The sequence below is a fragment of the Brettanomyces bruxellensis genome, chromosome 4 (assembly GCF_011074885.1).
Source record: "Brettanomyces bruxellensis chromosome 4, complete sequence".
NCBI classification, from domain to species: Eukaryota; Fungi; Ascomycota; class Pichiomycetes; order Pichiales; family Pichiaceae; genus Brettanomyces; species Brettanomyces bruxellensis.
In genome coordinates this window covers 733,647-756,452 of record NC_054685.1, presented here as the reverse complement: position 1 = coordinate 756,452, position 22,806 = coordinate 733,647, and the positions used below count along the sequence as shown (strand labels likewise).

The window sequence follows — 22,806 nt, the reverse complement described above, 5'->3', positions numbered from 1 at the left end:
TTGTTACACGTCGCTGGCTTCGACTAATCCAATAGACTTGTTTATTTTGGCTTTTTCAATCCCCTGTGAAACGCAGCTGTATCCAATATTCCTTTTTCATGCGTTCAGTTTCTGCATTACATTCACACGTGTTTCAAGAACTTTGAAAATGCAAGATTTACGTTCCATCACAACACACAAACGACGTTGATGCTCTAGATTTTTTTTCGTTTAGGAAACTGTGTTTTCGATCGGTTACGTCTACACTTTTTTTTTCTTGCTCCTTAAATAAATGCCAAGACAGATTTGCAGGCCGAAAACGCACGGGACGCAAAATATTGAAAGCTGCATGAAGAAAAAAAAAAAAAATTCACGAAACATTTTCGATTCTGTTAACTAATTGTATTTTGCTTCTCTTGATCACAGTTCGCGTTATTTACATTTTACCTCCTGGTCCCAAAATGTTAATTTTTATACATAACAGTTAATTGACAGAAGATATCATAATTGTTTACAACGATCTAAATTATTCAGAGCTGTACTGTAGAAGTCAAATTACCTGCGTCAGACTGTAGAAGATTACAAGCGGAGAAACCACACAAATAGAACCCCATTTAAATTATCAGATTGCTCGTGATAATTTCTTTCAAGTACCCTAGCAATTTTGTGCTATACTATTGCTGTTCAAAATTTTGCAGTTAGTAAATAAAAAAGGGAAATTAGAGGCATCCGTAATTCCCATGTTAACATTTAGGTCCTTCTTGGGGTGCACAAAGCGCTCCCAACTGAAAATCACAAGACTATTATTATTCTCAAGTATCAAATACCATGACCACGAATTTTTCAGAAAGTCTGAGTTTGCGAGAACCCTATTTCTTTACATTCTATTTTTGCATTTTTATCCTTAATGTTTCACTTGGCACTTCACTCTGGGGTTCAAAGGAATTCGTTGCATGCTACAGTAAAAATATTTGGGAAAAAGTTGGGTGGAAGTTTAAAAAAATTCTGCTTGTACCTATATTTAGGTTCACCTATCGATCCTACCGTACTAAATTTAGCACCGTTGACATTTATTTACTTCAAGCACAAAAGATGAACTCTTTTTGATGACTTATTATATTTTTTTATTCTTAAACTGATGAATGTCTTTGAATAATCATTAGAACTCGGGTTTGTTCAAAGAAGCAGATCTAGCAAGATTTTTCTTTGCTGCAACCTCTCTTCTCCAGATCTCTTGCATTTTAGGCACACATTTTGTACTGTCTTCGAATTAGTGGTTTCGTATTGTTTGCATGAACAACGAAAACTTCAAATGATGTACCTCTTCGAATATGAGAAAGCCCATATAATTTTGTTATTGCTTGTTTCTTTTTTTAGCGACTCATAGAAGTAGTGAATTCTATCTACCCCGAGTTGTAACATTGGTAAATAAATAAGTTTCTATATTTAGTGAAGTTTAGTTGAACACTGGTACAGAAAGAAAAACATTTATTTAAACATTAGATCGAAAGTTTAGGCCTAGTTGTACTTACTATGTTGATCTGTGTTGGAATTTATTAGAAATAGGTATCATGTAAATGTTGTATCCCAGAGCTTATCATGCTATAAGTTTTTGAAGAATTACAAGGCATAGCGATAGAATAGTGGCTCATTTTGAGATATATGGAGGCAACACATTTAAGAAGAAAGTATAAATGTTACATCTGTCTCAGAGTGAAAGTATTTACAGGAACACGGTAAGTAGTCCTTTTAGCGAATGGTACCCAAGATTCATCTGAAGCTAGTTAATTTGTGTAAGGATGGTATGTCGACCTGGCTGAATGCCGGTTCCTGGTTCGTGAAGTTACAGATATCAGAGATACGAATAATCAATGGTGGTATCAAATCTGAACTATATTGCCAACTTATGGTACAATCAGTTCAAATTAAAATATATTGGTTCTCTCTCATGGATTGTTACAAGAAAAAGAGTTAATTACGTAGTATAGTTTTTAGCAAAATTCAGATATCCCCTTTCACAACTGGGATTCACTGTGTCGCATCAATTCTTAGAAATTGTACCCTTTTTCGAATTTCTAAAATCCGCGCAATCCGACACTACCACCCCTAATCTGAAATTGCGATTTTTTCCCTGGTTATCGAATAGAGGATATAGGATGCACATTGACGCACTTCTGCCAGCAGTTCATTTTGCGGTCTTCTTATTTAAATATAAATTATTGGTCAAAAAGCTCAACTGCAGAATAAGCTTGGGCTGATAACAATAATGTCACGTTTTGAATTGTCTACAACGTTGTCAGGCCATGAAGATGACGTGAGATGTGTAGCGTCACTTTCAAATAATGAAATAGTAAGTGGATCAAGAGACAGCACAGTCAAAATTTGGAGGAATGATTCGAAGCAAAGGACACCCAACTTTGATGACTGTGTAATGAATTTCAAAGCCGAAAGGTTTATTAATTGCTTGGCAATTTATGATGACGGGCAACAACGGCTCATTGCAAGTGGTGGAAATGACAATCTCATTAATCTAACGTCGCCATATTCTACAATCAATGAAGGAAACACTTCATATTGCTTGGTGGGTCACACTGCTAATGTCAGCTCTCTTCAGTGCAAGGATAGATACATTTTGAGTACATCATGGGATGGAACAGCAAAAGTTTGGACGAAAATTGGAGACGTGATATATAATTTGAAAGGACACAAAGGCCCAGTATGGGGAGCAAGCTTTTTACCCGGAAAGGATACATTTGTGACCTGTGGTGCAGACAAAACCATCAGAATTTGGGAAAAATCACGACTTGTCAAAACTATTATTGCTCATAAAGATGTTGTACGTGATGTGTTGGTTTTACCAAACGGTGGTATTGCTTCGTGTTCTAATGATAGCACAGTTAAAATATGGGACGGCAAAACTTACGAACTCAAAAGTGTGCTTTCGGGACACGAGAGTTTCGTCTATTCTATTTGCTGCCTACCTGATGGTGATATTGTCAGTTGTGGTGAGGATAGAACTATTCGTGTTTGGAGATCTGGAAGATGCATTCAAACGATAACTGTTCCGTGTGTTTCGGTTTGGGATGTCACTTCCCTTCCAAACGGTGATATCGTTGCTGGATCCAGCGATTCAAAGATTCGGGTCTTCTCGAGGTCTGCAGAAAGAAAAGCGTCAAAGGAGATTATTTCTTCTTTCAAGAAAGAGGTGGCTGAATCGGGTGTAGGTGAAGATCTTCTTGGAAATGTTAACATGGAAAAGCTTTGTGGCGTTAATGCATTGAAGGTGAATGGAAAGACTGAAGGAGAGTTGAAGATCGTCAAGGATGAAAGCTTGGTAGTTGTTCTTTACCGATGGGATGAGAATAAATGGATTAAAGTGGGAAAGATGGTCACATCGTCAGGATCAGATCGTAAAATCATGTACAATGGTTTGTCCTACGATTACGTGTTTGATATTGATGTGGAGGATGGAAAACCCCCTCTAAAGCTTCCATTTAACGTTTCAGATAACCCGTATGAAGTCGCAGACAAATTTCTCGCAGACAATAATCTTCCTTACTCTTACCTTCAACAGATAGTAGACTTCATCATGAAAAATGCACGGGGAGCTACAATAGGTGAGAGTAATGCATCTGCAACCCGGCCACATGTCAAAGATGCTTACCAGGAAAAAGTGCCGGGTGGATCATCGATTCTCCCACAACAGAATTACTTAACATTCAAAAAGGTAAATGTTGCACAGATTATGAAGGGATTTAAAAAGCTTAATACCGACCAGACGGAGGAAAACAGAATCGACCCAAGAGAGATGGAAATGGCTCTAGATGGAGAGGATTACGATAAATTAGGGAAGATAGCCTTTCAGATAATTCTTAACTGGAAGACAAACACCAATCTTGTCGGTTATGATCTTTTGCGGGTTGCCATTGCTGAAATAAACCCGTTTGGGGATATATTTACACCAATAAGAAAGGGATTGGAGAGCGAACAACCGGCCGTGATTATGATGTGCGTACGTATCCTATGTAACATCTTTTCGGCTTCAAAATGGGGAGAGCAGACGCTTATGGATCCAAACATCTTGGATGTGATTTTTACCTCAAAGTTGTCGGCCACTGTTCAGAATGAAAAGACCTCAAATAAGCAGAAGAGACCACTTTCGGTTGCTGTTGCAACCCTTCTTCTTGACTTTTCGGTCTTGATAAACAAATTCTCTTTTGGGCCATTGTATCAGAAAAGCGTGGAAATATACGACGAGTATACCTCGTTACTTTTAGATGATGAAGAATCTTCGTATAGGCTGTTAGTTGGTATAGGAACTTTGTGCAAGTACCGCCAGACAGAGCAGTTGAAAATTTTTGCTGACTCGATTACCAGCATTTATAGGGACGAGCGCTTCAAAATGGTTCAACAGGAGATGAAATAGAATCCTGTAGAACTAGGATCCTGCTGTTACGGTAATGACAAAACAAAAATAAATGAAAATGAGAAGTACTCTCGATTACAGCTTTTGATACTTTCTATGTAAGTCAATAGTACTGCTGGCAAAGGTGCCATATAAACATACTCAGTCGGTAATACCCTCCTTTTTGAGCTGGGCCACAACCTGGCCAAACACAACATCCACGGGATGGTCACAGCTCACCTTCAAAACTTTTCCTTGCTTCTCAAAGTAGTCCACTACTGGCATACTTGTCTCCTCGAAGACGTGGAATCTCTTTCTGATAGTCTCCATGTTGTCATCCGAGCGGCCGGAAGTCTTTCCTCTTTCAAGCAAACGGTGCAGCATCACATCTTCTGGACACTGGAAGAAAAGAACAAACTTTCCATGAGCAATTTGATTTTCAAAAGCCAAGGCCTGGTCCATTTTCCTTGGGAAGCCATCCACCAAGAACTTTGTCTTTCCCTGATTGTAATTGTTGACGATGGCCTTTCTTAAAAGTGCCACTGTGATTTCCTGGGGGACGATTCGGCCTTCCTTTATGTAGTTAGCAATTAGCTCACCGTATTTAGAAGATGCATCATTCTGCTCGGCTCTGAGTAAATCTCCAGCCGATAAATGAACGAATCCATACTCTTTGACCAATTTTGCAGACTGAGTACCTTTTCCTGCGCCCGGACCACCGAGAACGTAGATCACACTGATTTCGTTATCTTTGAATAAAGGTTGTTCCTTTGATTCAATATCCTTCTTTGACCGGCTAACTGGATCGACACTGGCTCTAGGTGGCTTTGAAACATGGCCCATGTTATAATAGGTGAGGCCCAATGCGGCAATACCAAGAATTGCAAGTGGCACAAGACTTCTTCTCTGCTTCTTAGGTGCCTCCTTATTCGATGAAGCGTACATTCTACGCTGTAGAACCCTTGATTGTGCCATTTTAAGGGCAGATCTCTGTACTGTCCGCGTAAGTTGAAGCGTGCTTTTTGTGTATTTAAACATTGTATGTGGATATGTACTTAGCAGAATTGCAGAAATCAAAGTCAAGCCAGGTGAGAAATTTGATACAAGTTTAAAGTTTAATTGGAACCAGAATGTTTCGGAACTGAGAAGGGAATGAATGCTACATGAATATAGCTGTCTATTCCACGCTGACTTTAGATTAATGAGAATAATCGGAAACGTGAAAATTATTTCAGGGGAAAAAGAAAAAAAAATTGGATCATAATAATAATCGATCAATCAATGCTGGCCGGAGAAAAGGCAGTGGAGTGTACCGACCAAATGTAATAGGCTCTTTCCAGAAAGAGCACTTACATGTTACCAGATAGCAAATACACAACAATAAAGTAATCAATTAGAATCCCGTTATCTACACACAGAATAAATATTTGGTAATACGCACACCCTTACAAACTAGCGGAACGCATCAAATAAATAAATAAATATATATCCTTTATTCTCAGGAAAAAAGAGCCAGCCAGCATTTTCAAATCACCATCTGAGCATAGACATGTCATTTCTGATTCTGTTGTAGTCGAACACATCCTCGATCTGTCCAGTAGCAGCAAGAGCAATATCCTGGTCGTACAAGTATTTGTCGGCCCAAGTTGCGATATCTTTGAGGGTAATACTGTCAATGTTCTGTATAAGTTCACCATCAGAGTATAGAAGTCCCTTGGAGAAGAATGAATCTGCTAGCTTCTCAGTCTGTGCTGCAGAGTCGGTGTTGATGCTAGAAAGAGACAACTTGATCTCCTGCTTAGCCTTCTGGAGCTCAGCATCCGTAATTGTCCTAGTAGACATTCTGTTCCAGCTCTTCAAAGTGAAGTGAATCAACTCATCGACACAGCCGATATTTGGAGAAGTCATAAGAGCACCCCAAAGGCCAATGTCCGAGTAAGCAAGCTGGAAATGCTTGTAGTAATCACCCAAGCTGCTTGCATACACCAGTTGGGACAATTTGGATCCCTCGAACTGTGTGTATAGCGAATCATGTCCCACAAACTCACCGTTAATGTGAGCTGCGACCAAACCAGTGAAGTAATCCTTGTCGGATTTGGCACCTGGAGTCTTGACGGAAATTGCAACATAAGCTTTTGGCAAAGTGTCATCCCTCAAACGCACATCAGAGCCCAAAAACGACGTGGCTGGATATGGCGCACGCGAGCCGTCCTTAATGGAAAGTTTGGAGGCTGCTTCAACAAGCTTCTCGTGAGAAATATCCGAACCGTAAGCGACCAAGGCGGTATTTGCAGCCAAAAGGTTCTTTCCAATGAAGTCAGAAATATCCTGGCTCTCTAAAATTGACAAAGTCTCAGCCTTACCGTAGGAAGGAAGTGCAAGCGAAGTACCTTGAAAAGCTGTGGCTGTCATATGTTCGACAACCATCTTTTTTGAATCATTTTCAAAATCTTCAGCAAAAGTTGCTGCCTTGGCAACCTCCTCCGAGACCGTAACCCGATCCTCGGCCAACTTTGAAGCATTCTTAACCAATTCCCCAAGTGTAGATATAGCAGCATCAGCATTTCCCGGTGCAAATGAAGCAACTGCTGCTCCAGTAAGCTCTTTGGCGTTAGTCGAAGAAACCTTGACACCGGAATTTAGTGCCTTCTTAGCGATCGACGAATTCTTGAGAACATTTCCAAACAAGGTTGAAACACCGGAGTTATATGCGTTCTCTGATCTAGCTCCTGAATTGAGGTAGAGTCCAATAGAAGAGAGTTTTGAGTTTCCTGGTTTCGAAATCACCGTTAGACCATTTGAAAGTGTGGTGATCTCAGCTTTTGCCAGCTTTCTGACAGTGGTCGAGAAGAATCTTCTAGAGAGCATTTCGATGGAGGGCTAGTGTGCTGTATTTTGCTTAATGGACTTTTATCTTAGATCTGTCATGTGTTCTCTTGGAGTGTAGAAAATCGATTGAGACGAGAAAACATTTGAGTGCTCAAAAAAAAAAAAAAAAAAAGCGAAACTTTGCTTGTTCATGCGGTTTAATAAATTTGGCTTTATTTGGTATCGTTCGTGATGGGGACAGAATGGAAAAAATTATAGGGAGTATTAACACGGCACATACTGGAGGCTGCTTTTGCACAGTATGAGTGGCGGTAGGAAATTGCTCTCTTTACATCTCATGTAATCTACACTAGCAATAAGATATTGATGTTATTGTTACATTTTGTATGTTGTTATTATTGGTAATTAAAGTGTAAGACCTGAACGTTTCTTCAAGAGAGTTCTTAAGAATTGACCAATCATCGATCATCAAATGGTGGTTTCGCGCACAAGTGTCGAAACGATCTTTTGTGGTGTAAGGGTGAAATTTGAGATGAAGTAAGCATTATTTTTTTTTCTTCTTTGTAGAACTTGGGTACATTGTGGCTTCTGGAAGAAATGGCTTGCACGCACCACTTCAGTACGTGGAGGATTATTATTCTGAATATACTAATGCATAATATCAAAGTAGAATATTAAAGCATAACACCAAAGATACCAAAGGGGATAGTCGAAATGTCGAAACAACTTATAAAGGGTTCCATGATGAAGCGATTCGCTCATCCAACAACTTTACCATCTACGTATATTAACTCTCGTGTTCTTAGGGACAATTATAAGAGACAGATGATGGCACAAAATGAAGTCACAACCAGAGCATTAAAATTTATAGCCAGAAATGCAGCTCTTCCTCAAAAGGTGAGACTCGAAGCACAAATACAACTCACGGCCATGCCAAATTACACTAGAAGTACACAATTGAAAGGAAGATGTCTTGATACAGGAAGAGGTAGGGGTATTCTTCGAGACTTCAGATTATGTAGGTACCAATTTAGATTACAGGCTCTTCAGGGGCTTTTGCCTGGAGTGAAAAAGGGTGTCTGGTGATTTTTTTATTTATCTGTATATAAAGCGAATGGCCCAACTATTATAGACCATTATGTTAGGCTTCCTATGAATATAATAAAATGAATATATTAATTTGTTGTAAACTTATGGATAATTAGAATTCATTGTCTCTATGATGCTTAACGATCGTTAAGATTAAGCTAAGAATAAATCATGCTTCTTCCGGCAGTAGCATGCTGCTCACTAGTACGTATAATAACTTGGACAGCTATTGTGCCATCAATAAAAGCACACACTGCTGTAACAAGGTACCAACCCACTACAAACTAAGGAAATATATATGAAAGCGGTGTAATATTGTGTGGAATAAATTTATCTTACGTACGCATTCCCATGTATTATAATGTTGAATTATGTAGACCAATAAGTAAAAAGATCAATGACGGACGAACTTTGTAACTGCAACCACCGATATCCAACGAATCCAGCGTATTAAATCGGAGTGAATAAGCAGAACAAGCCTAAATCTGAATAGTAAAATAGAAGTAAGAAAAGAAAATATGCAACACTAGCAAATTTCTTCAGTACGCAACCCTCTTTGCCAGATCCTTAAAGCTCTTCTCCTCAACCTTCTCACCCTCGGGCTCATTGACAAGTCTGCTGTGTGGAGCCATGATGTTATTTCTGGTTTCCATCGTAACAGGGTCCCTTTTAATAATGGCCTCTCTGTATTCCGCAAAAGTAGCCCAGGTGCCATTTTTACCATTACCCTTACTTTGGGCTGCCGACTGTGCGTGCATTGCTCTTATTGAAGTGCTAAGAAGACGCTTAGTAGCAATAGCCGTTGCCACAGAGCTAGCAGATGTGGCTAATCCTAGAGATCTCACGAGCATTGGAGTCATTTTGTTTTATATTTCTTCTTTTTGATGGATAAAAAGCTACCACGATTGCAAATATCAAGCTGCAATTGATTACTGAGACTTAAAGTAAATAAATACTGTATGGCGAGGTTTTCAGGTTCAGCGAGACGTTTGATCTGCATTTTTCACTCGCTAAGTGTGAATTGCCTTGCTTTTTATATAGCTCACCCCTCACCTTTGTTATGCCCGCTAAACGCTATTTCCATGCGGACTCAATCGGGTGCCGCTACTGATTGTAAAAAAAAGTCATGACCATCCACACAATAGCGCGGGTCTTATTTTTTACAAAATTCCATTGTCCTTGCTTGGATCTTCTTATCCACCAGGTACTGGAAAAATTTTGAACCACACCCGATAAAGTCCAGTGCCCCCAAATTTCGTGAAAAATTATTCCGGTCCGTTATCCAGCAAAGCTGATTTCCTTATAGGAAAATATTTGCTGATATCCGTGAGCCCAAATATCATCGCGCGGTCATGACTTCATCAAAGTTTATTTTCTCCCTGTTTTCAGCCAAGTCTTTTTTCTGATGCTTTTAACCTAACGTTGAAAATATGGAGGGAGCAATCACTAATCAGGCAAACTACAGCCACACAACCCTCATCCGCAGACTAAGGAAAATAAGCAACGGCCCTTATTTTCTTATTTGTTACTTTTCTGTATTGTACAACTGATTTGGCTGCCTGAAAAGCAATACAAACAAACCCCTCTATTACCCAGAACAGACTACAACCGCTTATCGCTAAGCTCCTTTTGCTTTGCTTGTATCATTACAATCCTTCCGATCTTTTGTGTGATCCTTCCTGTAGTTTATTTCATCGAACTCCGGATTATTGGTTGTCATTTTAATTGTCAGTTATTGCATTTAGATTGTGCATCCTTCTGTCATGTTCTTTATCATACATCCATATTCAAACGTTTTGGTCATTTGTGATTCACGCGCATGATTCGATTGTTTTACTGTGTAACCATCATTACACCAATAATGAAAATTTCAAGATATGCTTTTCCTTTTCTTTTTTCTCCTTTGGTGATACATCCGTACACTTTATAAAAATTGTGGTCCCTGTTTTTTTTTATCCTGTCCCAGTAAAATACAAACAATCTTTTGGTCCCCCTTCTAATCGGAATCTGAAATCTTTTAAGAAAATATCACAATGAATCAATGCAGTTTATCCTTTATTTAAATTGACAGAATGCAAAGTCATTTTAGCTCGCTTCAGGATGACTGGGCTGGGACCAATAAAAACCAACAATTTCCGTATTTGGATATCACATTGCGCTAACTCGAAAATTTTGACTTCTTTAAAAAACTTCTAGAAATGCAAAGTTAATACTCCGGCTGATTTTTGATCTTGGCGATCTTTCCCACCATCACGCAAAGTTTCAATTTTTTTTGAATTTTTGTACGGAAAAGATGGATGGACATCATTCTTTTTGAACTGTCGCCTTGTAAAACTCCTTTTATTTCGAAGAGACATTCTGGGTTGCTTAATCATTACTTGTTATTAATAATCATATTTATACTTTAAGGAGGTATGGTCCATATATGACATAAACTGAGAGAGTACAGATTAGAATAAACAAAAAGATAGCGTTAGACCACAAGCAACGTGCTCAAGGTTTAAAGATTGGATAGTATAAGCAAGCTCTTTAGCTACAGATTAACCAATCAAAAAGGTTTCAAATTGCAAGACTACTCGAGGTTAAATGTCATTTGTATTCAACCATGAAGTTTGCAAAAAAATTTCAGAAGGTCCTTTCCGAGGAAACACTTCCAGATGAATGGATTCAGAAAGCCATTCGATACAAGGCTCTAAAAAAGATTATTAACAGGACTGTCACAGAGATGGAGGAAGTTGGAGCTAGTAGAGAGAATATGTCCATTAATTATGAAATATCCAAGCTTCACAGGCAAATTAGGCCAGTTCTTCGTATGAATGTTTCACCTTTGACGGAAAGTCTTATAACAGACAAGCTTGATAAACTTGGATATGAATATGATGTTAAACCGTTGCAGTTGAAATTAAATTCTAAAGTTGATGTGGAAGTTCTCAATTCAGAATTGAATGCTGGTGATCATCTAGTGAATTCTAGTTATTCCTCAAAATCTGAGCCAGTAACGGAAAGTACGAAAGAAATTGATACCAAGAGTTTAGAGGATGAAGAAATGAAACCAGAAAATGACGAGACAGAGAAGAACGATGAGGATGATGCTGAGGATGATGCTGAGGATGATGCTGAGGATGATGCTGAGGATAGAAATCCGTCTGCTTCGACAATTTCTGCCGATAACAAACTAAATGCAAAATCATCAAGTGCCACCCCAACTGTTTCGGTTGAAAAGATCAACACTGCTAGTCCAAATGAAAATAGTGCCAACAATGATGTAATTGCATCTACGCCGATGGATGCTGGTGCTCCATCCATAGATGAAAGATCATCAGTAGAAACTTCAATTGAAAGATCTGCTGCTGCATATCTTTCACTTCCAATGGGAACGTCTCAAAGTATTTTGTCTACATCAAGTGCAATGACGGCATTGAATCCGTTCGATGATAAGCCGTACTACGAAATCACGGTTTCCTTACACCAAGATGCAAAGTTTTTCCAAATGCTCTATGAGGAAATCGAAGCTTTGAATAACTTTACCGACGAGCGAGAGAGTGAAATTATTACTTGTGTTGAGAAAATAGGTTCTATAGTGGCAAAGACTTCTTCCCCAGAAGCTAAGAAGAGTGACTTGTATGTTTGGAGGAAGATCTTCCAGATATATACAGAGTCTCAGATTTTCTTTAGCACGATTGAGAGATCAGCCGGTGTACTTAGTAACACGACGTCCAAAATAAGATATGGAAAGTTTCTGGAGGAGATAGAGAAGCAAAAGTTAGTGAGACGATTCAAAAGAAAAGAGTCATTGGAGGCCTTTATGGAATTTAAGGATTTGAATGAGTCCATGTTAAAGGTGTCGAACTTTCAGGCATTGAACATTATGGCGATTTCAAAGATCCTCAAGAAATTTGATAAGCGTACTCACTTTAAGACCAAACAATTATTTCCTGAACTGATGGAACAGTCTGAGAAGATTGACATTTTACAAAGTTCAATTGGCAGAGATATCTGTTCCATCGTTGCAAACAGACTCCTTAATATTGTTCCTCAGGTCGATGATTATCTTTGTCCAATATGCTGTTCAGTTGCCTATAAGCCGATTCGACTTGATTGTGGTCATACGTTTTGCGTTCGCTGCCTGGTAAAATTACAACGTAAGGGTGAAGACAGATGCCCACTGTGCCGTAAAGATGTTGTTTTAAAGGCAGACGAAAACAATTTGGATGTCTCGCAGATGGAATATCTTAAGATGTACTTCCCTAAGGAAGTGAAAAAGAAGCAGGCTGAAAATGAGAAGGAAATATTCAAAGAGCAATATGGAGGCATTGTTGATCCTGATTCAAAAGCATGTGTGATAATGTGAGGATTGAAAATATCAATTGCTTTTACGACTAATATGCACTTATTCGTGCCTAATCCATACTTTTTGTTTTCTTTTTTGTGGTACTTTTTTGACGCTGTGCTTTTAATCTTTTATCCCTCCGTTCTTGCTCTTGTTAGGTTTTTGTTCTATTTTAGATCTTTAATTTTTCTGCTTTGTATTCATATTCGGTGTACTTTATAGACTCGTGGATATAGCTATGGTTTATTCGGTTCGACTTTTCTTTAATTTTGGACGGCTTAAACTTTTTTCCCGAATTTAAATTGTTTATTCGGGCTGTGCTTGACCTGATTTTTGTGATTAAGAAATCCATCACCGTCCTTGTGGCATACATTAACAATCATAAACATTACATATAATCATTGGTGGGCGCTATCCGGGTTTAAAAGCATGGACGAGAAAGATGTCAATAGTAAGTATGATCGTCAAATTAGATTATGGAGTAGCCGTGGACAGAAAAGTTTAAGTCGTTCATCTGTCTGCATAATCGGAGCAAATGCGACTGCAAGCGAAACATTAAAGAATATTGTTCTTGCAGGAATTGGTAGGGCTGTTATTATTGATAATGACACAAAGGTTAATGAAGATGATATTGCATCAAACTTTTTCATATCATACGGACTTACGGGTAAAAATCGAGCGGAAATGATAACTCAAAACATATCTGAAATGAACAAGGATGTCTTGATATCCGTTGAAAATCGTCATCTAAAGGAACTCATAAAAGATGTACCTTTTTGGAATAAGTTTGATTGTGTTATTTTGAATCAATATTTGCCAGACAGTGGCATGTCAGAGCAACTATCAAACATTCTCTGGGAAAATAACGTGTGCTTGATAAAAGCTGTAAATGCTGGTTTATATGGATCGGTCCGTATCCAGATGCAGGAACAAGATATTTTGGAGACTCATGATAATAATTTGGAGGATTTGCGTATAGATAACTGTTGGTCAGAACTTCAGGACTATATTGATAATATAGATCTCGATGGGATGGATGACCAAACATTTTCAAATGTCCCATACAGTATTATTCTTTCCAAGATATACCAGAGTTTTGAAAGAACTAAAAATCAGCAGTTGACACCTTCAGCAATCAGGACCTATATAAAGGATCACTTGAGACGAACAGGCGAAGAAGCAAATCTAGATCAAGCTTGTAATAGGGCAGCAATTGTGCTTAAAAGATCAAGCTCTATCCCTTCAAATTTACAGGATATCTTCAATAATTTGAAAATTAAGGGTGATCCAAGTAGCCTTAATAATTTTTGGCTACTTTGTAGGGCATTAAAAATTTTTTATGAGGAAGAGGGCATTCTCCCTTTGAGTGGAGTTATTCCAGATATGGAATCGGACACTGACCAATATATTACTCTAAAGAAGCTCTACGAGAACAAATTCAATGCAGACAAGAATAAAATGGTGCAAATTGTTCACAGGCTCCTTGGAGAAGAAACTTTACCCTTCACAGATTTGCAATTAACAAGTTTTGTGAAGAATTGCCGCTTTATGCAGGTGCATCGGGGCTCAAGGGATTTGTTTAGATCTGAAATACTTACTGATAGGGAAAATTCAAGTGAACTCCGAAATGTCAATATATATCTCGCTCTCATATCGACTGAGGAATTTTTCTTCAAGTTTCATCGTTTGCCTACGATGCAGGACAGATCCAAGCTGCGTACCATTACTATATCACTATTGTGCCGCTACAATTCGGTTAAAGACTTCCCAGATGGTCTCGATAAGGTTTTAGATGAGTTGTGCAGATGTTCTGGTGCACAGATTCATAACATATCCGCACTAATAGGTGGAATTGCTTCGCAGGAGGCGATTAAAGTGATCACAGGCCAATATGTTACTTTAGACAATTGCCTAAGTTATGATGGTATTCATTCACAGGCAGTGACATGGAAAATATAAGTCTTCAATTTATAGAGGCTCTTTCCTGAAATTTAAAAGCTCGTATAATGTTAGCTAAGATTGGCGAGGGCTTAATCCCGTAACGCGCTCGTTCCCCCGCCCGGCCCGTGTAACAATTTATTTTTTCCTTCCCACGTTTTTTTATTTTTTCCCGGCTCACGTGTCGTGCCTTATTAGCGCCTGGGTCTATTTTGAAGGTCACTTGGCATTCCTCTAATGTTATTCAATTCTGGTTGAATAATCAGGAAAAGAAAAGAATGCAGTATTATTCTAGTGAAGTTGGAATTCAGCCAACGGATTTGTCTCGTTGGAGGTTGAGAACTACCAAGCTTGGAGCTCAAAGATGGACGTATTTGCCAGAAGACGCAGATGTGTCGAAAGACCCTCAAGACAACTGTACAAAGTATCTCTTAGGTGAGAAATTTCCAGTTAAAAGTTTTAAGCAGCAAAGAACACGAGCTTCTGAAGTGTTGGAGGATGGTGCTACATTTTTCAGCGAAATTCAGGATAGTAAGTCAGGTACTTGGCCTAACCAGTATAAAGGTCCCATGTTTATGACCATTGGCTATGTTGCGGCCGCCTATTTTTCAGGAAAAGAGATTCCTGAAGCTGTTCGTCAAGAAATGATTCGCTATTTAGTTAATTCTTCACATCCAGTGGATGGTGGATGGGGGCTTCATGAACAGGATAAATCGACCTGCTTTGGAACCACAATGAATTATGTCGTTCTTAGGCTTCTTGGACTTCCTGCGGATCATCCTGTTTGTGTAAAGGCAAGGGTGACACTTAAGAAACTGGGTGGTGCAATTGGATGTCCACACTGGGGTAAAATGTGGCTTGCCTTACTTAACTTATATAGCTGGGATGGGGTTAATCCGGCACCTACAGAACTTTTCACTCTTCCTTATTGGGTGCCTATTCACCCAATGCGTTGGTGGGTTCATACTAGAGCCATCTACTTGGCAGCTGGTTATCTTGGTACCGCTAAGGTTTCATGTCCGTTGACTCCTCTTCTAAAAGAGATTAGAAGTGAAATATTTACAAAACCTTTTGATGATGTTGACTTTTCTCACAATCGAAACACAGTCTGTGGTGTGGACTTGTATTACCCACATACTACACTATTAAACACCCTCAATTGGTGTATGGTGAAGTATGAAAAGTATATTAGGCCACGCTGGTTACAGAAATTTTCGAACAAGCGTGCTTACGAACTTCTTCTAAAAGATCTTGAAAACAGTACATATCTATCGATTGCTCCTGTTTCTGGTGCATTCACTGCCATTGTACTTTTTGTCGAAGAAGGTATATATGGAAGTAAGTTCAACAAGGTCTTCGATCGTATGTCAGAGGAATTATTCATGGGTCCTCAGGGAATGACTGTTATGGGTACCAATGGAAGTCAGGTGTGGGATGCTGCATTTGCAATTCAGTGCTTATTTGTATCCGGACTTGCTGGAAAGCCGCAGTATCAAAAGACTATCGAGGATGCATTTAAGTTTTTGGTGAGGTCGCAGTTTGATACGGATTGCGTTCCTGGCTCATTCAGAGAACCTAGGAAGGGCTCTTGGCCTTTCTCTACAAAAGAGCAAGGGTATACTGTTAGTGACTGTACAGCTGAGGCTATGAAGTCCATTCTTATGGTTATGAATAGTGATGCGTTCTCTTATTTGCATATATTGTTTGATACGGGAAGGCTTCACTCCGGTATTGACGTTCTCCTCGGTCTTCAAAATGTCGGTTCCTTCGAATTTGGCTCATTTGCCTCATATGAACCGATTAAGGCTACACCATTACTTGAGAAGATTAATCCTGCTGAAGTTTTTGGTAATATTATGGTTGAATATCCATATGTTGAATGTACAGACTCATCTGTTCTTGGTTTGATATCATACTCAGAAACTGAATTTTACAGAGAGGCTGATATCAAGCGTGCTATTGAGCGTGCTATTGAATATATTACCAAGGCACAAGGAACTGATGGCTCTTGGTATGGCTCTTGGGGTATTTGCTATACATATGCTGGAATGTTTGCACTTGAGGCTTTATCACACGTTGGTCAGTATTATCACAATAGTGATGTCGTTCGGAAGGGCTGCGACTTTCTTGTTAAACGACAATTGGCTGATGGTGGATGGGGTGAAACTATGAGAGCCAGTGAGACACATACCTATATTTCAAGTAAGAAGTCTTTGGTAGTTCAAACAGCTTGGGTTGTTATCGCTCTACTTCTTTCCAAGTATCCTAACCATGAAGTAATCAAGAAGGGGATTGACCTCATTATTTCCAGACAACAGCCATCTGGTGAGTGGTTATTTGAAGCTGACGAAGGAGTTTTCAATCATTCTTGTGCTATTCAGTATCCGAACTACAAGTTTGTGTTCCCTATTAAGGCGCTTGGATTATACATCAAAAAGTATGGTGATTTTGACTTGTAATCTTTTATCGTTTTATTTGAATGACAGTTTAGATTTGATATTATCAATATTGAGTTTCTCCAAATATTTTAATTATTATATTTAGGATTCTTTTTGTATATAAATTTTCTTCCTTCTTATCGTATGTATGAATGACTATTTCGACTTTCCAGCCAGTCGTTGTCTTCTCAGTTTCTGCGTGTTTCCAACAAGATTTTCCACGTACTCAGAAAAAATATCACTATCGGTTTGCACTTCAGATACTCGTTTATCCCAGCAGGAAACCATTTCCAAAAGTTTCTCTTTAATCTTCACTAGTTTTTCCCACTCCCTCTCTAATCTATCCGGATTCTGCTCGCAAACAGCTTTATAATATGATACTGGCTGAAGCAGGCCATAAAAATCTTCAATCTGACTTTCCGTATTTTTTAATACAATGTTCAATTGTTCGGATGTGATTTTGAGATCATTGAATGGCACAATCTGACGTTTAAGAGTCATTTCCATCCTTTCTCTATCTTTTGGATTTAATTTAATATCTGGATAAACGTCATTTTCGGACATTTTTGGGGCCATTTCATCCAAATTTATCGGTATCTGTAAATTCAATAATAGCTGCCGCCGGATAAACGATTTTTTCCAATTTATTTGTTGTAGATTCGATGGCTGCTGTGTCAATCGGTTATACAATGCTTGACATCTTTCACTTAACTGTATCTCAGAATGATAATCATCATTGATTGCATTCTGTTGTTCAATAGTATCATTGACACTATTGTCCTCATTTTCGAGGCCCATCATACTTGTCATAAGATTCTTTATTACCTCAGACTTAGGATCATAATCCTCTTTAAAGCTTAATTCGATGGCAGTGTTTGCATTTTCAGAAACATCGGATTTTTTGAATTCATTTTCTTGAAAGTCGCCAAATATATCATCACCATCTTTATTAGGGCCCGATTCCTCTTCCTCAAAATCGCCAAAATCATCTTCTCCTTCTTCATCGTTTTCTTCTTCTTCATTTCTATTACTTTTATGCTCAGTCAAATTATTACTAGATCTCATCGTCCGATTATCCGAACGGTGCTCGATTCTCTGTGATATATTCCCTTCCTTTGCCTCTTCATCATTAATATTATCGATTTTTCGAACGTTACTTTCTTCCTTTGATTCACTGTCCCGAGATTTTCTAGAGGTACTGTCTTCGACATAACCTAATGTGCTATTTCCATTCTGATTTTTTTGTTGCATCTGATGTAACAGCGTACCTTAAAGCCTAACAATATTTGTATCAAAAGTTAACAAGCATGCATCCAAGTTCAATGTGATTGAGTTCCCATTAAATATTATTAAGTCTACCCGAGATCATGTACAAGCTTAAATACACGAGCATTTCGAAGCGCTTAAAACTATATAAGGCACGATACATAATGTTTAAGTAGTGTTGTGAAATAGGAAAAGATGTCTAAAAAGAAAAAGAAAAAGAAAAAGAAAAATTTAAAAAATATGCGATCTCCGAGGATTGAACTCGGGACCTTCAGATCTTCAGTCTGACGCTCTCCCGACTGAGCTAAGCTCGCATGCAATAGCTTTGTAAATGGTCTGACTTAAGGTAACAAAATATTATTTTCAATAACCTGAAGTATAAGTATTCGTTAGATGATTACCAAATCCGTCTAAAGATATATAATAGATTAATAAGATTGTTATCTGATAATTCTCGTATCTTTCTTTCTTCAGATTTCTTTCCATCCTTCTCTCATTACCAGAGGGTAAGGACCTCTATATATATTGAATGGAAATGACACATTTCCCGAAATTAATTATCATTTTACTAATATCCGTTCATGACTACGGAAGACACTTTCCCTCCTCGGGAAACGTTCGTGTCGAAGTTAAGAGAGACCTTATGAGTTACCCCCGGGTTTTAGTTATCAAACTCCTTTTTTTGATAGAACTAATAAGAACCTAGCAGTCGGGGAGATTCAGACAATTGTAAGGTCGGTTACCCAAATGGGTGGATATAACTGTACCAAGTGGTATGTGTGATAATGTTAATGCCTTTAACATTCTAACAATTGTGTATGTGTCACCATGGAAGAAAATGAATTTACTTCCTTTACTCTGTTACCATCAAAGTGGAGTCGAACTAATTGTATTGCAAAATAGGCTAGCGGGTCTCGTCCCTTCGTAGAAGAAACAAGTTATATAAAAAGAGGTAAAGTAAAGTAAAAATAAAAAGGAAAATAAAGTGAGGTAATCATGCATAATATAAAAAAAAAGATTTAATTCTCAGAAACAGAAGTATGATCGCGCATAATTAATTTTCTGTTGATTCCCTAACATACACAGTTAGTGCATTTTATCCAGGATTGTCTCTAATGGATATTATTTGAAATCTTCGTTATTTTAGAATAAGTTCAGATCTCAAAACAAAGAAATTTAATGACTTATAATAATGGATTACCTAATACTAGGTAATATTCTCATATGTCCGACACTTTTAGTCTTATGTATATTCTTTAATAGAATTTACGATTAAATACGCATATATTTCCACATTTATGACTAGATTCCATTTTAAAATGTTTTACATAATATATTTTTATACTTCAGATATAATTAAATGAAATTTGATTTTGTGAACTGTCTTATATAAGTATGAATGGCCTAACATTCTATACCCACCTGTTTAAACATTCTTAAGTTTTATTTGTGAACCAAAATCTAATGCACATTATTTGAAAAGAAATTTATTTGAATCATTATAGACACTTCAGAATTAATGTGTAGATAGATATTTTAATACGAAGATCGTATTCAATTAAATGAATGCTGTATAATATTGAAGTTTATTTATTTCTAGAATTTCGATTTAATCTGAGTTATTATTGATATTCAAATGTTATCATGCTGAATGTACATAAATCGTACTTTATGGGGGGACTCTCCCTCTTCCAAATGAAAAAAAAGTATATTAACTCAAAATTATCACAACGTAAGGTATGCATGAAATTACCTATACTTCTTGGAACATGTAAGCACGAGAACCCCGTGTCAAATTTGATTTTCTATTTTGTATAAAATCATGATGAGCCTCGGAAATACGAACATTTTTCACGAACTGTGAAAGACGAAAGGTCATTATTCCACATAACATTTGGCAGAAGATACATCAAAATTTACAAAAGTTAGAATTAATGTGGGATATTTTGAATAATAGAAAAATCGAGAACGGATCAATACAAGCATCAGCTAGAATGAAATTAATTTCTTTTCAAACGAAATCTTTGCTCGATTCGGAGATAATCGGATAAATATTATATATATGATGGAGCATGCTTTGTTTGATCATATATAAAGTCATGGAGAGTAATAGTTAATACTTTTGGGAGATGCGTATGCATTAAAGCCACTTTTCTAGCCGAAAACTCTCAACCCACGTGCACACGGACAAGGGAAATATTTCCAAATCAGGTAACCGCGTTTCACGTATTCATCCTTTTATATATACGAGTTCCAGTTACGTAGTATGAATTATTAGCTAGGTAGAAATGATATATTGTTTTGACTTTTGGAGAATACAGCAAAAACAAATTAATTAATTTGGGTGACTGTTTTATTCTTTGCATTGTGAAATACGGTCTGCAATATAAAATGGTGCAAAATGCTCCATGTTAGACCTTTGCCGTGCCAGCGCTCATAAGTGAAAGAGTGGAAAACAACAAATTCCAAATCTAGGAGAATCGACAATGAGTTTTGCGACATTATTACTTTTAATTGGAACTGTGTTGGCAGACACAACCGTTCAGATAGAGGGATCAGATTACATTGATTTAGGACTCCAGGGATTTGGATACGCACCAGCAAATGCAAGAGACAAGTATGGCGACACTATATCGTTTGGATCTTCTGTGAAATATCAGAAGGGATCTTTAAAACAGACTGATGATGGTTATTATACTTTCATAACCTACAATCTTCCTGATAGAGGATGGAATGTGGATGGAACTGTGAACTTTGCCAACAGGCTATATAAATACCAGGTAACATTAAACCCGGCTAACGAATCTTCCACTCCAAATATTGAGTGGACATATCTTGATTCAATACTTTTAAAGGACTTTAATGGTAACTATTTCACGGGACTAGATGCAAATACCACGGTTGAAATGAATGGCTTCAGTCTCCCAGGTGTGACTTATCATGGCGATGGCTGGGGAAATAATTTGAACTCCAATAGTACTACTACACGTGCCAGCATGGACTCTGAAGCTTTGGCCTTAATTGAAGGTGACATTGCAAATGGATTCTGGATTAGTGATGAGTATGGTCCAGGAATTTATAGATTCGATTCGAATGGTCAACTTCAGGAGTATATCACGGCACCAGATTCGATCCTACCTTATGTTGATGGAAAAATTAATTTTTCTTCAAATAGTTGCCCTGCCTGGGACCAGTATACTGTTTCTGATCCTACATCAGGACGTGAAGATAACCACGGGTACGAGGGAATGGATTTATCTCCAAATGGAAAGACATTATTTGCACTTCTCCAAAGTGCTGCTATGCAGGAAGGGGGTGACAAGAAAAAGTACGCTTATAATGCTCGTTTAATGAAATATGATCTTTCGGGTGGATCAGCAACAGCAGTTGGAGAATATGTGATAGTGCTCCCAACATATGTGAATCCATCGGATGGGAAAACAAAGACTGCTGCTCAGTCAGAATTATTGTATGTGACAGATGACGTGGTAATGGTACTTCCTCGTGATTCCGGACTTGGTAGGGGGCAAGAAGATGGAACAGAGTCAGTGTACAGACATGTTGATCTATATTCTCTTAAGAATGCCACAAACATTCTTGGTAAATATGATGGCGAGGGAGACCAAATAGCTTCTTCTAAAGGTAAATTGGTTAGTGGGATCACAGCTGCAACCCATTATGAGTGGATAGACATAAATGATAACACCCAGTTGAACAAGTATGGCGTTCATAATGGAGGAGACAACAATTCTACTCTTCTAAATGAGAAGTGGGAGGGCTTAACGCTTATTCCAATTCCTTGTACAACAGACGAGTACTTTCTTCTTGCAGTTTCCGACAACGACTTTACCACAACAAACGGCTGGATGAACTTTGGAACAATTCCATTTGATTCAGGAGATGACTTCGAAAACCAATCCTTGATGTGGAGAGTTAAGCTTGCTGCAATTCCTCACAATGAAGGATCATGCTCTTCCACTTCGTCAAGCAATTCTTCAACATTAGCAACATCTACATCCTCCACTTATGCTAACAGCACTGCTGCTACTGCCACATTACTTAACAGTACAGTCAATACCACAAACATTAATACCAAAACATTCTCAAACAGCACAAGCTCATTCACAGACACACTCTCCTCAACAACTCAAACACCATTTGGAAACAGTACTACATCTTACCACAATGGTAGTACGAATGCTTTGAAGACTGTAACATGTACATTGGAAAAATGCTCTGACACATATTCTGCAAGTGATATAGACCAAACAGCGACTACCGTGGAAATCATCACAAGTTGCAAAGGTGGATGTAGTAAGGAATCTCAAGAAACATCCACAGCTGAAACCGCTATACATACTTCAACATCTGCCGTTGTGAGCACATACGAAGGACATGCCGCATCAACTTCTGTTTCGGCCATGACTGTGTATGCGTTAGCTATTGCTGTGATGGGATATCTTCTCTAAAGGCAAGAAATATTTTCACATTTATTATTCTTTAATTTAAATACAAACTATGGTAGACTTAAA

At 38.0% G+C, this 22,806-nt stretch overlaps 10 protein-coding genes and 1 non-coding gene across 11 annotated transcripts; 6 read left to right on the top strand and 5 right to left on the bottom strand.

Moving 5' to 3' along the window:
- Positions 1-2,245: 2,245 nt before the first annotated feature.
- BRETT_001876 (uncharacterized protein) lies at positions 2,246-4,405 on the top strand (the record flags this gene model as incomplete). Its single annotated transcript, XM_041280415.1, has 1 exon — positions 2,246-4,405. The coding sequence occupies one exon, from the start codon at positions 2,246-2,248 to the stop codon at positions 4,403-4,405; it is 2,160 nt and encodes a 719-aa protein (XP_041135298.1).
- A 141-nt stretch (positions 4,406-4,546) lies between these two features.
- URA6 (bifunctional uridylate/adenylate kinase) lies at positions 4,547-5,422 on the bottom strand (the record flags this gene model as incomplete). Its single annotated transcript, XM_041280414.1, has 1 exon — positions 4,547-5,422. One exon carries the CDS (start codon positions 5,420-5,422, stop codon positions 4,547-4,549), a length of 876 nt encoding a protein of 291 aa, XP_041135297.1.
- Positions 5,423-5,914: 492 nt separating this feature from the next.
- Positions 5,915-7,252, bottom strand: BRETT_001874 (uncharacterized protein; the record flags this gene model as incomplete). Its single annotated transcript, XM_041280413.1, has 1 exon — positions 5,915-7,252. The coding sequence occupies one exon, from the start codon at positions 7,250-7,252 to the stop codon at positions 5,915-5,917; it is 1,338 nt and encodes a 445-aa protein (XP_041135296.1).
- A 675-nt stretch (positions 7,253-7,927) lies between these two features.
- On the top strand, positions 7,928-8,299 carry MRP2 (40S ribosomal protein mrp2, mitochondrial; the record flags this gene model as incomplete). Its single annotated transcript, XM_041280412.1, has 1 exon — positions 7,928-8,299. The coding sequence occupies one exon, from the start codon at positions 7,928-7,930 to the stop codon at positions 8,297-8,299; it is 372 nt and encodes a 123-aa protein (XP_041135295.1).
- A 542-nt stretch (positions 8,300-8,841) lies between these two features.
- Positions 8,842-9,162, bottom strand: BRETT_001872 (uncharacterized protein; the record flags this gene model as incomplete). Its single annotated transcript, XM_041280411.1, has 1 exon — positions 8,842-9,162. One exon carries the CDS (start codon positions 9,160-9,162, stop codon positions 8,842-8,844), a length of 321 nt encoding a protein of 106 aa, XP_041135294.1.
- Positions 9,163-10,907: 1,745 nt separating this feature from the next.
- BRETT_001871 (uncharacterized protein) lies at positions 10,908-12,653 on the top strand (the record flags this gene model as incomplete). The annotated part of the gene is made up of 1 exon (XM_041280410.1): positions 10,908-12,653. The coding sequence occupies one exon, from the start codon at positions 10,908-10,910 to the stop codon at positions 12,651-12,653; it is 1,746 nt and encodes a 581-aa protein (XP_041135293.1).
- A 408-nt stretch (positions 12,654-13,061) lies between these two features.
- Positions 13,062-14,591, top strand: BRETT_001870 (uncharacterized protein; the record flags this gene model as incomplete). Its single annotated transcript, XM_041280409.1, has 1 exon — positions 13,062-14,591. The coding sequence occupies one exon, from the start codon at positions 13,062-13,064 to the stop codon at positions 14,589-14,591; it is 1,530 nt and encodes a 509-aa protein (XP_041135292.1).
- A 257-nt stretch (positions 14,592-14,848) lies between these two features.
- Positions 14,849-17,029, top strand: ERG7 (Lanosterol synthase (Oxidosqualene--lanosterol cyclase); the record flags this gene model as incomplete). Its single annotated transcript, XM_041280408.1, has 1 exon — positions 14,849-17,029. One exon carries the CDS (start codon positions 14,849-14,851, stop codon positions 17,027-17,029), a length of 2,181 nt encoding a protein of 726 aa, XP_041135291.1.
- Positions 17,030-17,164: 135 nt separating this feature from the next.
- On the bottom strand, positions 17,165-18,259 carry BRETT_001868 (uncharacterized protein; the record flags this gene model as incomplete). Its single annotated transcript, XM_041280407.1, has 1 exon — positions 17,165-18,259. One exon carries the CDS (start codon positions 18,257-18,259, stop codon positions 17,165-17,167), a length of 1,095 nt encoding a protein of 364 aa, XP_041135290.1.
- A 256-nt stretch (positions 18,260-18,515) lies between these two features.
- BRETT_001867 lies at positions 18,516-18,588 on the bottom strand. The gene has a single exon. It is a non-coding gene; the product is annotated as a tRNA-Phe (tRNA).
- A 2,172-nt stretch (positions 18,589-20,760) lies between these two features.
- Positions 20,761-22,743, top strand: BRETT_001866 (uncharacterized protein; the record flags this gene model as incomplete). The annotated part of the gene is made up of 1 exon (XM_041280406.1): positions 20,761-22,743. The coding sequence occupies one exon, from the start codon at positions 20,761-20,763 to the stop codon at positions 22,741-22,743; it is 1,983 nt and encodes a 660-aa protein (XP_041135289.1).
- Between the last annotated feature and the right edge of the window lie 63 nt (positions 22,744-22,806).